Source organism: Haematobia irritans, chromosome 2, assembly GCF_050003625.1.
Source record: "Haematobia irritans isolate KBUSLIRL chromosome 2, ASM5000362v1, whole genome shotgun sequence".
In the NCBI taxonomy this organism is placed as follows: domain Eukaryota; kingdom Metazoa; phylum Arthropoda; class Insecta; order Diptera; family Muscidae; genus Haematobia; species Haematobia irritans.
This window is the reverse complement of record NC_134398.1, coordinates 9,792,902-9,805,838: the sequence shown is the minus strand read 5'-3', so window position 1 is coordinate 9,805,838 and position 12,937 is coordinate 9,792,902. Positions and strand designations below refer to the sequence as shown.

At 26.8% G+C, this 12,937-nt stretch overlaps 1 protein-coding gene across 5 annotated transcripts in view; it reads right to left on the bottom strand.

The window, feature by feature from the left end:
* Positions 1 to 12,937, bottom strand: part of nrv3 (sodium/potassium-transporting ATPase subunit nervana 3) — an 87,524-nt gene that overhangs the window by 24,177 nt on the left and 50,410 nt on the right. For all 5 annotated transcript variants that reach the window (XM_075293288.1, XM_075293292.1, XM_075293289.1 and 2 more), the window contains exons 3-4: positions 3,425 to 3,565; positions 162 to 281 (exon numbers count right to left, since the gene is read on the bottom strand). In XM_075293288.1, the coding sequence (XP_075149403.1) occupies positions 162 to 281; positions 3,425 to 3,565 (261 nt within the window). The remainder of the gene's footprint in view (positions 1 to 161; positions 282 to 3,424; positions 3,566 to 12,937) is intronic.

Below are 12,937 nucleotides of genomic sequence, written 5' to 3'. Positions count from 1 at the left end.
TGTAGATCTCAAACGCAAAAAATTTAGGTTTCTGCAGGAAACTATTAATATTTTGGTCATATCAAAAAGTGAATACAAAATTTTAAAAATTTTTCAGAGATAGATTTTTTTCTGTGTATTCATATAGATGCAAAATTTAGTGATTTGATTTTATTACTTACCTTTCAGAAATTTGGAAGTTTCCTCGACCCAGTATTTAAAGTTTTCTGGCCTGGATGATTCGTACCACACTAAAGTACTTTCAACATTGACCTCTGGAGGCATTGGTCGGAATCCAAGACCTAGAAAAAAAAAAAACAACAAAACGAATTTGGTATGTTAAACATATCCATATGATGTAGTTAGCAGAAAAATTGCGACCAAAACTGCGAAAATACAAAATTAAATTTTGAGGAAATCTTCTCTTTACGAAAAACACAAAACGAAATGTCAGAAAATTCATGTGGGCTTCTTCACAATTTTCTGGTTGGAGTTATCTATTACTTTCGTTAGGATAGGTGGCAGCCCGATGTATCTGGCTCAATTGGACTATTCAGCCCACTGTGACACCACAGTGGTGAACTTCTCTCTTATCACTGCCCGATTCCATGTTAAGCTCAATGACAAGGGACTTCCTTTTTATAGCCGAGTCCGAACGGCGTTCCACATTGCAGTGAAACCACTTGGAGAAGCTTTGAAACAGTACGGCGTTCCACATTGCAGTGAAACCACTTAGAGAAGCTTTGAAATACAACGGCGTTCCACATTGCAGTGAAACCACTTAGAGAACCTTACGAGAGCTACGACCTTGTGTATGCAAGGTGGACATGCTAACCATTGCATCACGGTAGCTCCCATCTACTACATAGTTATCTATGATGATAACGTCTAATGCGCCATCCAGACTATAAGTTTATCCGGACAACAGTGCTCGTGTCGAACATATGCCAGATATTGGCCATTATATGTTATAAGACATAACCGATACTGCAGTTTGTTAAATGGGATCGATGACAGATTTATCGAGACTTTTCATGGCCAAAGAAAAACGAAAGCCACCGAAAGCCAAGTTTCCATTTCATTTTGTTACCATCCGTTCACGATTTTGGAGCGTCACTTTTTCTATTTGTGTAAATGCTAAATTTTGGAAGAATCTTGTTGGTATCATCAATATGATTGTGTTATATGTTATTTCAGGCTATTCGGTAGCATTTTTATTACTCCTAAAAACACTTAACGATGGCAACACTATCCTATTTTCCGCCAAGGAATATTATATATACATGATGTTCTTGATATTAATGCTCGGGGTGGGTCCCTGAGTCGATCTAGCCATGTCCGCCTGTCTGTGAACACATTTTTGTGATCAAAGTCTAGGTAGCAGTTTTAGTCCAAACGATTTCAAATTTTGCACAAGTTTCTGTTTTGGGTCAGAATAGAACCCTATTGATTATGGAAGAAGTCGGTTCAGATTTAGATATAGCCCCCATATTTATCTTTCGCCCGATATGGACTTATATAGCTCCAGAAGCCAGAGCTTTATACCAATTTTGCACTAGGAATACAATTAGTAGTGTAGTCAAGTGTACTAAATTTTATTGAAATCGATTCAGATTTAGATATAGCTCCAATCTTGCTAAATTTGGTTTAAATCGGTTGAGATTTAGATATAGCTCCCATGCATATTTTTCGCCCTATTTAGACTCATATAACCACAGAGACCCGAGTTTTACCCCGATTTACTTGAAACTTTGCACAGGAAGTAGAATTAAGGTTCTGGATCAGAGAATGAAGCCGACCCATTTTTGTCGGCGGCGGCTAACACTAAATTTTTGACTACGGCGGCGGCGGCTTGACGGCTAAGCCGATAAAAAATTGTCTGTTCGGCGGCGCAAAATTATCTATTATAAAATCAATTTGAAGTTTTCCAAATTGTAATGAGATTAGTTGTACAACCAATCTTACAATCAAATTTACATTTCATTCAAATTTTTTGAGCTAAATTTTTGTAAAACTATTATAGCAAGTTCAGAATTTTGGCAAAAACAAAAATAACAAATATTATTAATTTTTTCTGATATAAATCAATATTTTAGATTAATTGGCGGCTAAATTTTAGTCGAGATGAGTCGACATATTCGGCGGCGGCGTCGACTGCTAAAAACGGGTCGGCGACGGCTAAAATCGGCGGCGCGACTCGGCGGCTTCATTCTCTGTTCTGGATATGCCTGCCAATGTTGGTTGAAATCGATTCAGATTTAGAAATAGGTCTCATATATATTTCACGTTCGATTTACATTCATATGACAACATAAGTCAAATTTTTAATCCGTTTTACGTGAAATTTAGCACAGAGAGTAAAATTAACATTGTAACTATGCTTGCCAAATTTGGCCAAAATACCCATATTATACTAATATTTCTATTCAATGCCTTTAAAACGTATACAGACTCCGCTATTGTTTCTTTTTTTAAGGAAGTATTTTCCAACCGATAATACAATTTCTTTTTAATTACCTACATAGGTTCGGTTAGGTGGCAGCCCGATATATCAGGCTCACTTAGACTATTAAGTCCATTGTGATACCACATTGGTGAACTTCTTTCTTATCACTGAGTGCTGCCCGATTCCATGTTAAGCTCAATGACAAGGGACCTCCTTTTTATAGCCGAGTCCGAACGGCGTTCCACATTGCAGTGAAACCACTTAGAAATGCTTTGAAACCCTCAGCAATGTCACCAGCATTACTGAGGTGGGATAATCCACCGCTGAAAAACTTTTTTTGGTGTTCGGTCGAAGCAGGAATCAAACCCACGACCTTGTGTATGCAAGGCGGGCATGCTAACCATTGCACCACTGTGGCTCCCAATTACCTACATAATACAATTGTATTTAGTTATTGAAATTATTTATGAGCATAGATGACAAAGAACATCTTTAACAATTGCATGTTCAATTCAGACTTCAATTTAATCAAAGAGAAAATGTTCAAAGGTGTTTTTGAGGTTTTCATGCCATTTTAACGAAATCCAATTAGTTAATTAAGTTTCTCTTTAATCAACCGACATTCTCCATCTATCTATCTGGCCTATTAGCGTCAATCTTTTGTGAACATTTCGTGAGCCATAGAAAACTTACGATTTTGTTTCATGCCGTGAAATTTAAAACCAGAAAGGCAATTATATTGTAAAATGGTCTTAGAACCAAATATCACACATCCAATACACCTAACAACCAGAAAATACCAAGGGTGTTGTCCTCTCTCACATATATGGGCATGATAAATTTATACATTGTAGATATCCTGCCAATCCTCACTCACACACCTTACCTATGCCACCAAAAAAAGGTGTGTGTGTATAATTAATGAATAAATTGAGATTACAAATATGCTTCATCTCTTATTGGGATGGGAAATGGAAAAAAGAAGACATGTTTACTCACCAGGATTTGATCCGATTAAACCATTATCCAGTGTCCATTTAGGTTTGTCTACTTCCAATGTTTGATAGAATACAGCTAACATGGCAGCAAAGAATCCACTTAATGCCGCATAGAATATTATATAAAATATCAGAATTTTTGCTGTAAATAGAGAAAATGAGCAAAATATTTTTATTAGACCATAGAATAATAATAATAGGGATTTGCATAATTTGTATATTAAAAAATATATATAAATGAGTAATGAACACACTTAATTAACATATTTGTATATTAAAGCCGGTATAAAATTGCAGTTTTTAACGGTTACTTTGTTAAACAAAAATATTTTTTTTTGTTATTCTCTTGGAGTTGTAATTAATTAAAAAAAATATAGAAATATGTATATCATTCGACGTTTAGTTTTTTTTGCGGCAGTTTTTGATTTGCGAACTCAGTATTCACTTTTAAAAAAATTGCTATAATGTCAGTCTTTACTATAAATAATTGACAAAATTTTCTATAGAAATAAAATTTGGACAAAATTTTCTCTAGAAATAAAATTTGGACAAAATTTTCTCTAGAAATAAAATTTTAAACAAAATTGTCTAAAGAAATAAATTTTTGACAAAATTTTCTATAGAAACAAAATTTTGACAAAATTTTCTATAGAAATAAAATTTTCCATTTGTTTTGTTTTGTTATTGTTGGTTTTGTTCTTTAAGCATTGTTGTTGTTTTTTTATTTCAGCTTAAAACCATACATTGACTAAACTACAAGAGTAGCTTAACCAACAGAGGAAAAGAATGTTTGTCAAATTTATTTGGGCAAAGCCCTATAGACTGCAAGATGGTTGGATGGACGCACGTTTCGGAATTACCACATTCCTCATCAGCATCCTCTACTTGCAGCAAAACTATCAACCAATTATCAGAATAAATTCAGGCAGTTTATTAAACCCAACAAAAACCACACTTGAACCCTCCGAAAAAAGGTTTTACATTGATAGCCGGCTTATGCCGAAATAAACTCGAAACAAACATATCTCTTTTCCTATGCCACTGTCAAATCATCGATTTGAATTCACATGGCTGGGTTTATTTTGAGCGTGCCTCCTCTTCTTTTTCCATTTGTTTTGTTTTGTTATTGTTGGTTTTGTTCTTTAAGCATTGTTGTTGTTTTTTTATTTCAGCTTAAAACCATACATTGACTAAACTACAAGAGTAGCTTAACCAACAGAGGAAAAGAATGTTTGTCAAATTTATTTGGGCAAAGCCCTATAGACTGCAAGATGGTTGGATGGACGCACGTTTCGGAATTACCACATTCCTCATCAGCATCCTCTACTTGCAGCAAAACTATCAACCAATTATCAGAATAAATTCAGGCAGTTTATTAAACCCAACAAAAACCACACTTGAACCCTCCGAAAAAAGGTTTTACATTGATAGCCGGCTTATGCCGAAATAAACTCGAAAAGAGATATGTTTGTTTCGAGTTTATTTCGGCATAAGCCGGCTATCAATGTAAAACCTTTTTTCGGAGGGTTCAAGTGTGGTTTTTGTTGGGTTTAATAAACTGCCTGAATTTATTCTGATAATTGGTTGATAGTTTTGCTGCAAGTAGAGGATGCTGATGAGGAATGTGGTAATTCCGAAACGTGCGTCCATCCAACCATCTTGCAGTCTATAGGGCTTTGCCCAAATAAATTTGACAAACATTCTTTTCCTCTGTTGGTTAAGCTACTCTTGTAGTTTAGTCAATGTATGGTTTTAAGCTGAAATAAAAAAACAACAACAATGCTTAAAGAACAAAACCAACAATAACAAAACAAAACAAATGGAAAAAGAAGAGGAGGCACGCTCAAAATAAACCCAGCCATGTGAATTCAAATCGATGATTTGACAGTGGCATAGGAAAAGAGATATGTTTGTTTCGAGTTTATTTCGGCATAAGCCGGCTATCAATGTAAAACCTTTTTTCGGAGGGTTCAAGTGTGGTTTTTGTTGGGTTTAATAAACTGCCTGAATTTATTCTGATAATTGGTTGATAGTTTTGCTGCAAGTAGAGGATGCTGATGAGGAATGTGGTAATTCCGAAACGTGCGTCCATCCAACCATCTTGCAGTCTATAGGGCTTTGCCCAAATAAATTTGACAAACATTCTTTTCCTCTGTTGGTTAAGCTACTCTTGTAGTTTAGTCAATGTATGGTTTTAAGCTGAAATAAAAAAACAACAACAATGCTTAAAGAACAAAACCAACAATAACAAAACAAAACAAATGGAAAAAGAAGAGGAGGCACGCTCAAAATAAACCCAGCCATGTGAATTCAAATCGATGATTTGACAGTGGCATAGGAAAAGAGATATGTTTGTTTCGAGTTTATTTCGGCATAAGCCGGCTATCAATGTAAAACCTTTTTTCGGAGGGTTCAAGTGTGGTTTTTGTTGGGTTTAATAAACTGCCTGAATTTATTCTGATAATTGGTTGATAGTTTTGCTGCAAGTAGAGGATGCTGATGAGGAATGTGGTAATTCCGAAACGTGCGTCCATCCAACCATCTTGCAGTCTATAGGGCTTTGCCCAAATAAATTTGACAAACATTCTTTTCCTCTGTTGGTTAAGCTACTCTTGTAGTTTAGTCAATGTATGGTTTTAAGCTGAAATAAAAAAACAACAAATAAAATTTTAACAAAATTTTCTATAGAAATAAAATTTTTGACAAAATTTTCTATAGAAATAAACTTTTGATAAAATTTTCTATAGAAATAAAGTTTTGACAAAATTTTCTATGGAAATAAAATTTTAACAAAATTTTTCTATAGAAATAAAATTTTAACAAAATTTTTCTATAGAAATAAAATTTTAACAAAATTTTCATATGGAAATAAAATTTTGACAAAATAAAATTTTGACAAAATTTTTTATAGAAAAAAATTTTGACAAAATTTTTTATATAAATAAAATTTGACAAAATTTTGTATAGAAATAAATTTTTGACACAATTTTCCATAGAAATATAATTTTGACAAAATTTTTTATAGAAATAAAATTTTGACAAATTTTCTATAGAAATAAAATTTTGACAAAATTTTCTATAGAAATACAATTTTGGCAAAATTTTCTATAGAAATGAACTTTTGACAAAATTTTCCATATAAATAAAATTTTGACAAAATTTTCTATAGAAATAAAATTTTAACATAATTTTCTATAGAAATTAACTTTTGACAAAATTTTCCATATAAATAAAATTTTGACAAACTTTTCTATGGAAATAAAAATTTGACAAAACTTCCTATATAAATAAAATTTTGACAGAATTTTCTATATAAATAAAATGTTGACAAAATTTTTTATATAAATAAAATTTTGACAAAATTTTCTATAGAAATAAAATTTTAACATTATTTTCTATAGAAATAAAATTTTGACAAAATTTTTTATAGAAATAAAATTTTGTCAATATTTTCTATAGAAACAAAATTTTGAACAAAAAAATTCTATAGAAATAAAATTTTAATAAAATTTTCCAACTAAATAAAATTTGGAAAAATTTTTCTATAGAAATAAAATATTGACAAAAATTTCTGTAGGAATAAATATTTTTAATAAAGTGTTCTCCAAATTTTGGTAGATTATTTATGGCTCGAGTGACAATCTTACCCTCCGAGGAGCCCAGAATAAAAAATTGTGAAAAAAATTCGCATTTTTAATTTGTCCTCCAATATTTTGCTATGTGTAGTCCTTACGCTACATAGGTTTATATTCAAATTAATAACGTCTAAATATGAAATGTTTAAATCCTCTAAATTAATTAAATTCGCTTTTAAGAGCTCTACCTTTAGCAAAACGCCTAATATTATAAGCCAATTTGTGCAAGAGCATAAATAAAGGTGTATTTAATGGACGAATTTACTAAATCTCCTCTTTCCAGTGTTTACCACAATTTAATTATCATTTCGTTTTACCGCGAATCATTGCCTCCATCTCCGGCTTTGTCAGCAGTATTTTTAAATTTTGTAATAATGAAGATTATAATATTATATCTAGGGGTAAGGGGGGCTTAAGTACATTAAATATTAAATTGTATGTATGTACACTGATAAGAAAAGTCAGTTAAAAGTCACTTTAAATTGACTGCTATAAAACGTTAATAAATCATTCCTTTAGGGCTTGTTTTAGTCCTGGATATTCAAGTCATGACGAATTAAAGGAAAATACTAATAAATACATTTGTACTCTATTATAAAATTTTCTATAGAAATAAAATTTTGACAAAATTTTGTATAGAAATAAAATTTTGAGAAAATTTTCTATAGATATAAAATTTTGAGAAAATTTTCTATGGATATAAAATTTTGACAAAATTTTCTATAGATATAAAATTTTGACAAAATTTTCTATAGATATAAAATTTTGACAAAATTTTCTATAGATATAAAATTTTGACTAAATTTTCTATAGAAATAAAATTTTGACAAAATTTTGAAAGAAATGTCATATTTTATAATTTCAAGGATGATTTCTATAATACTTAAGAAGTGGGTCAGATTTAAGATTGAAGACAAGTTTACCATGGTTCAAAGCAATTTTCTTTTATGTAAAGATAACCAATTTGAAATCGAACCACCGAACTCTAAGGACAAAACGCCTTCAATGTAGAGTTTATTGATATCTGTTCAAGTAGAAAATGCGTCTTTATCATACTACACAAAAATAACATTCGTATTTTAAGGGCATGAAATTGTTTAGTTACTTATTTTCTTTTTTTCAGTCTAGTCATGTGGATTAAAGGAACAAATGATATTTTAAACATATGTCAAGATAGGTTGAATCTTTTTATAACTGCTTTAATTTCCAGCTTATCGCAAATCACTTATTTTTGTAAGTGACACATGTCTTTCTAAAGAAAAGATATCCTTTTTATCCTGTCACTTAGGGAACTTGAGGTATTTGACATATGTTTGTGCGTATTTTTGTATTTTGTATATGATAGCGATCTAAAGCTTAAATGAGAAGACCACGGTTGCCACTCAACCAAAATTTGGAGAAAAACTGCCAAATAATAATATATATAAAATTATTTTATATATATATATATATATATATATATATATATATATATATATATATATATATATATATATATATATATATATATATATATATATATATATATATATATATATATATTATTTTACTAACTTTTATTTCTATAGAAAATTTTGTCAAAATTTTATTTCTATAGAAAATTTTGTCAAAATGTTATTACTATAAAAAATTTTGTCAACATTTTATATCATAGAAAATTTTATCAAAATTTTATTTCTATAAAAATTTTTGTCAAAATTTTATTTCTATAGAAAATTTTGTTAAAATTTTATTTCTATAGAAAATTTTGTGCAAATTTTATTTCTATAGAAAATTTTGTCAAAATTTTATATCAATAGAAAATTTTATCAAAATTTTATTTCTATAGAAAATTTTGTCCAAATTTTAATTCTATAGAAAATTTTGTCAAAATTAAAATTTTGTCAAAATTTTATATCAATAGAAAATTTTATTTCTATAAAAAATTTTATCAAAATTTTATTTCTATAGAAAATTTTGTCAAAATTTTATTTCTATAAAAAATTTTGTTAAATTTTTTTCTTTAGAAAATTTTATCAAAATTTTATTTCTATAGAAAATTTTTCAAAATTTTATTTGTATATTTTGTCAAAATTTTATATCATAGAAAATTTTATCAAAATTTTATTTCTATAAAAAATTTTGTCAACATTATATTTCTATAGAAAATTTTGTTAAAATTTTATTTCTGTAGAACATTTTGTCAAATTTTTATTTCTATAGACAATTTTATAAAAAAATTTATTTCTATAGAAAATTTTATAAAAAAATTTATTACTATAGAACATTTTGTCAAAATTTTATTTCTGAAGAAACATTTTGTCAAAATTTTATTTCTATAGAAAAATTTTGTCAAAATTTTATTTCTATAAAAAATTTTGTCAACATTTTATTTCTATAGAAAATTTTGTTAAAATTTTACTTCTTTAGAACATTTTGTCAAAATTTTATTTCTAAGAAAATTTTATAAAAATTTTATTTCTATAGTAAATTTTATAAAAAAAATTTATTTCTATAGAAAATTTTGTCAAAATTTTATTTCTATAGAAAAATTTGTCAAAATTTTATTTCTATAAAGTTTTTATTAAAATGTTATTTCTATAGAAAATTTTAATTTCTATAGAAAATTTTGCCAAAATTTTATATCTATAAAAATTTTTGTCAAAATTTTATTTCTATAGAAAATTGTGTCAAAATTTTATATCTATAAAAAATTTTGTCAAAATTTTATTTCTATAGAAAATTTTATCAAAATTTTATATCTATAGAAAATTTGATTAAAAATTCATTTCTATAGAAAATTGTTTCAACATTTTATTTTTATAGAAAACTTTATTTGTATAGAAAATTTTTTTGGTAGAGTAAATGATCAAAATAGATTATTATTTAAATTATTTTTTTTGTATAAAAATTCCTACTGATAAAAAGTTCATGCACGCTCAGAAGGAATATGTTCATTTCCTCAAACATTTTTCAAGAACATAATGTTACTTTTTCACGGGGAACTTGCAGCATTTTTGTTGGAAAATAACATTTTCCAACAATTAACAAACATGTTAAATTTTCCTCGTGAAAAAGTGACTTTAAACATGGGAAACCTTATTCCTTCTCTTACCCCAAACGCAGAGAAAGAATATGATCACCCCAAACATGTTTCAAAAGCAATATGTTATTTTTGATTTCTCGGCAAACATTGCCTCAAACATGTTACATGTTCCCCGTCCAAAAATAATATTTCTCTCTTGAAAGAAGGTTGGGGTGATCATATCTCTTTTTTTGGGTGCAATTTTCATTATGCTTCGTTAGCTAATCAATTTTTAAACTGTATACTCCAACTGAGATTAAGAATTTAACAGCTAAAATTTGTTCAGTTAAAATTAATCAGCAACAAAATTCAATTTACGTCTTCTTAACTGATAGTTAAAGCCTCAAGGAGCTACACGAAAATGGTCGTTAGTGTGTTAAGGATATTTTATAATATTTCAATTTGAAAGGCCTTCTTATATCTGCAGCTGTGTTAGTTTACATCCTTAGTGTATGTTTATCATTAAATGGCAGCTATCTTTTATGCTTCACACAGACATACATAATTTTGTGTACATATATGTCGGTATAATTAAGATTGATTGAAAGGTCATTTCGTATAGGAAATTGTTTTTTAATATATTTATTAAGGAGAATGGGTTTCCTTGAAGCCATGGAGTTATCTTGCTGACTCAATACAGATTCTTAACTAGTTTTCGAAGGGATTCGTAAAATATCTACAGTGAAATAAATGTTTAACCTATAATGAAAAATTCCAAAAACCTAAAAATTAACGATATAAAATTTACACAATAATAAAAACAAAGTTCTTTATAATTAACCAATTTAATTAAAAAAAGTTCATAGTCTTTTTTTAAGGTTATTTTTTGATATTAAATCTAGGATATTGAAGGGAAATGTAAAGAAGAACAATTTCAATTTAATGAAATTATATTTAAATCAACTTAGATATTGAATCTTTGGTTTAAAGACGAAAAATGAAAAAAATTTAGGAAATCCTGAACTATTTTATGGGAAGTTCCAATTTGGTAAAATTTTATGCTTCATGCGAGCCATGACAGTCACGGTCGATACTTGAGACAAAAATAATCTACCAATATTTGGAGAAAATGTTACAAAAAAAACTAACAAAAAAATGTTATTTTGCAAAAAAATATTTCTTCAGAAAGTTTTGTCAAAATTTTATTTCTACAGATATTTTTGTCAATTTTTTTGTTCTATTGGAAAATTTTGTCGAAATATCATTCTCTTATTTGTCAACATTTTATTTCTATAGAAAATTTTGCCAACATTTTATTTCTATGGAAAATTTGTCAACATTTTTTTTCTATAGAAAATTTTGTCAAAATTTTATTTCTATAGAAAATTTTGTCAAAATTTTATTTCTATAGAAAATTTTGTCAAAATTTTATTTCTATTGAAAAATTTGCCAACATTTTATTTCTATAGAAACTTTTGTCAAAATTTTATTTCTATAGAAAATTTTGTCAAAATTTTATTTCTATAGAAAATTTTGTCAAAATTTTATTTCTATAGAAAATTTTGTCAAAATTTTATTTCTATAGAAAATTTTATCAAAATTTTATTTCTATAGAAAAATTTGCCAACATTTTATTTCTATAGAAAATTTTGTCAAAATTTTATTTCTATAGAAAATTTTGTCAAAATTTTATTTCTATAGAAAATTTTATCAAAATTTTATTTCTATAGAAAATTTTATCAAAATGTTATTTCTATAGAAAATTTTGTCAAAATTTTATTTCTATAGACAATTTTTTCAAAATTTATATTATTATTATTATTATTTTTTATTATTATATTAATATTATTTTGCAAAAAATTATTTCTTCAGAAAGTTTTGTCAAAATTTTTTTGTCATTTTTTTTTTCTTTTGGAAAATTTTGTCAAAATTTTATTCTCTTATTTGTTAACATTTTATTTCTATAGAAAATTTTGCCAACATTTTATTTCTATGGAAAATTTTGTCAAAAATGTATTTCTATAGAAAATTTTGACAAAATTTTATTTCTATAGAAAATTTTATCAAAATTTTATTTCTGTAGAAAATTTTGCCAAAATTTTATTTCTATAGAAAATTTTGTCAAAATTTTATTTCTATACAACATTTTGTTAAAATTTTATTTCTATAGGAAATTTTGTCAAAATTTTATTTCTATAGACAATTTTTTCAAAATTTATATTATTATTTTTATTTTATATTATTATTTTAATATTATTTTGCAAAAAATTATTTCTTCAGAAAGTTTTGTCAATTTTTTTTCTTTTGGAAAATTTTGTCAAAATTTTATTCTTTTTTATGTCAACATTTTATTTCTATAGAAAATTTGGCCAACATTTTATTTCTATGGAAAATTTGTCAACATTTTTTTCTATAGAAAATTTTGTAAAAAATGTATTTCTATAGAAAATTTTGCAGAAAATGTATTTCTATAGAAAATTTTGTCAAAAATTTATTTCTATAGAAAATTTTGTCAAAATTTTATTTCTATAGAAAATTTTGTTAAAATTTTATTTCTATAGGAAATTTTGTCAAAATTTTATTTCTGTAGAAAATTTTGTCAAAATTTTATTTCTATAGAAAATTTTGTTAAAATTTTATTTCTATAGGAAATTTTGTCAAAATTTTATTTCTGTAGAAAATTTTGTCAAAATTTTATTTCTATAGAAAATTTTGTCAAAATTTTATTTCTATACAACATTTTGTTAAAATTTTATTTCTATAGGAAATTTTGTCAAAATTTTATTTCTATAGACAATTTTTTCAAAATTTATATTATTATTTTTATTTTATATTATTATTTTAATATTATTTTCCAAAAATTTTTTCTTCAGAA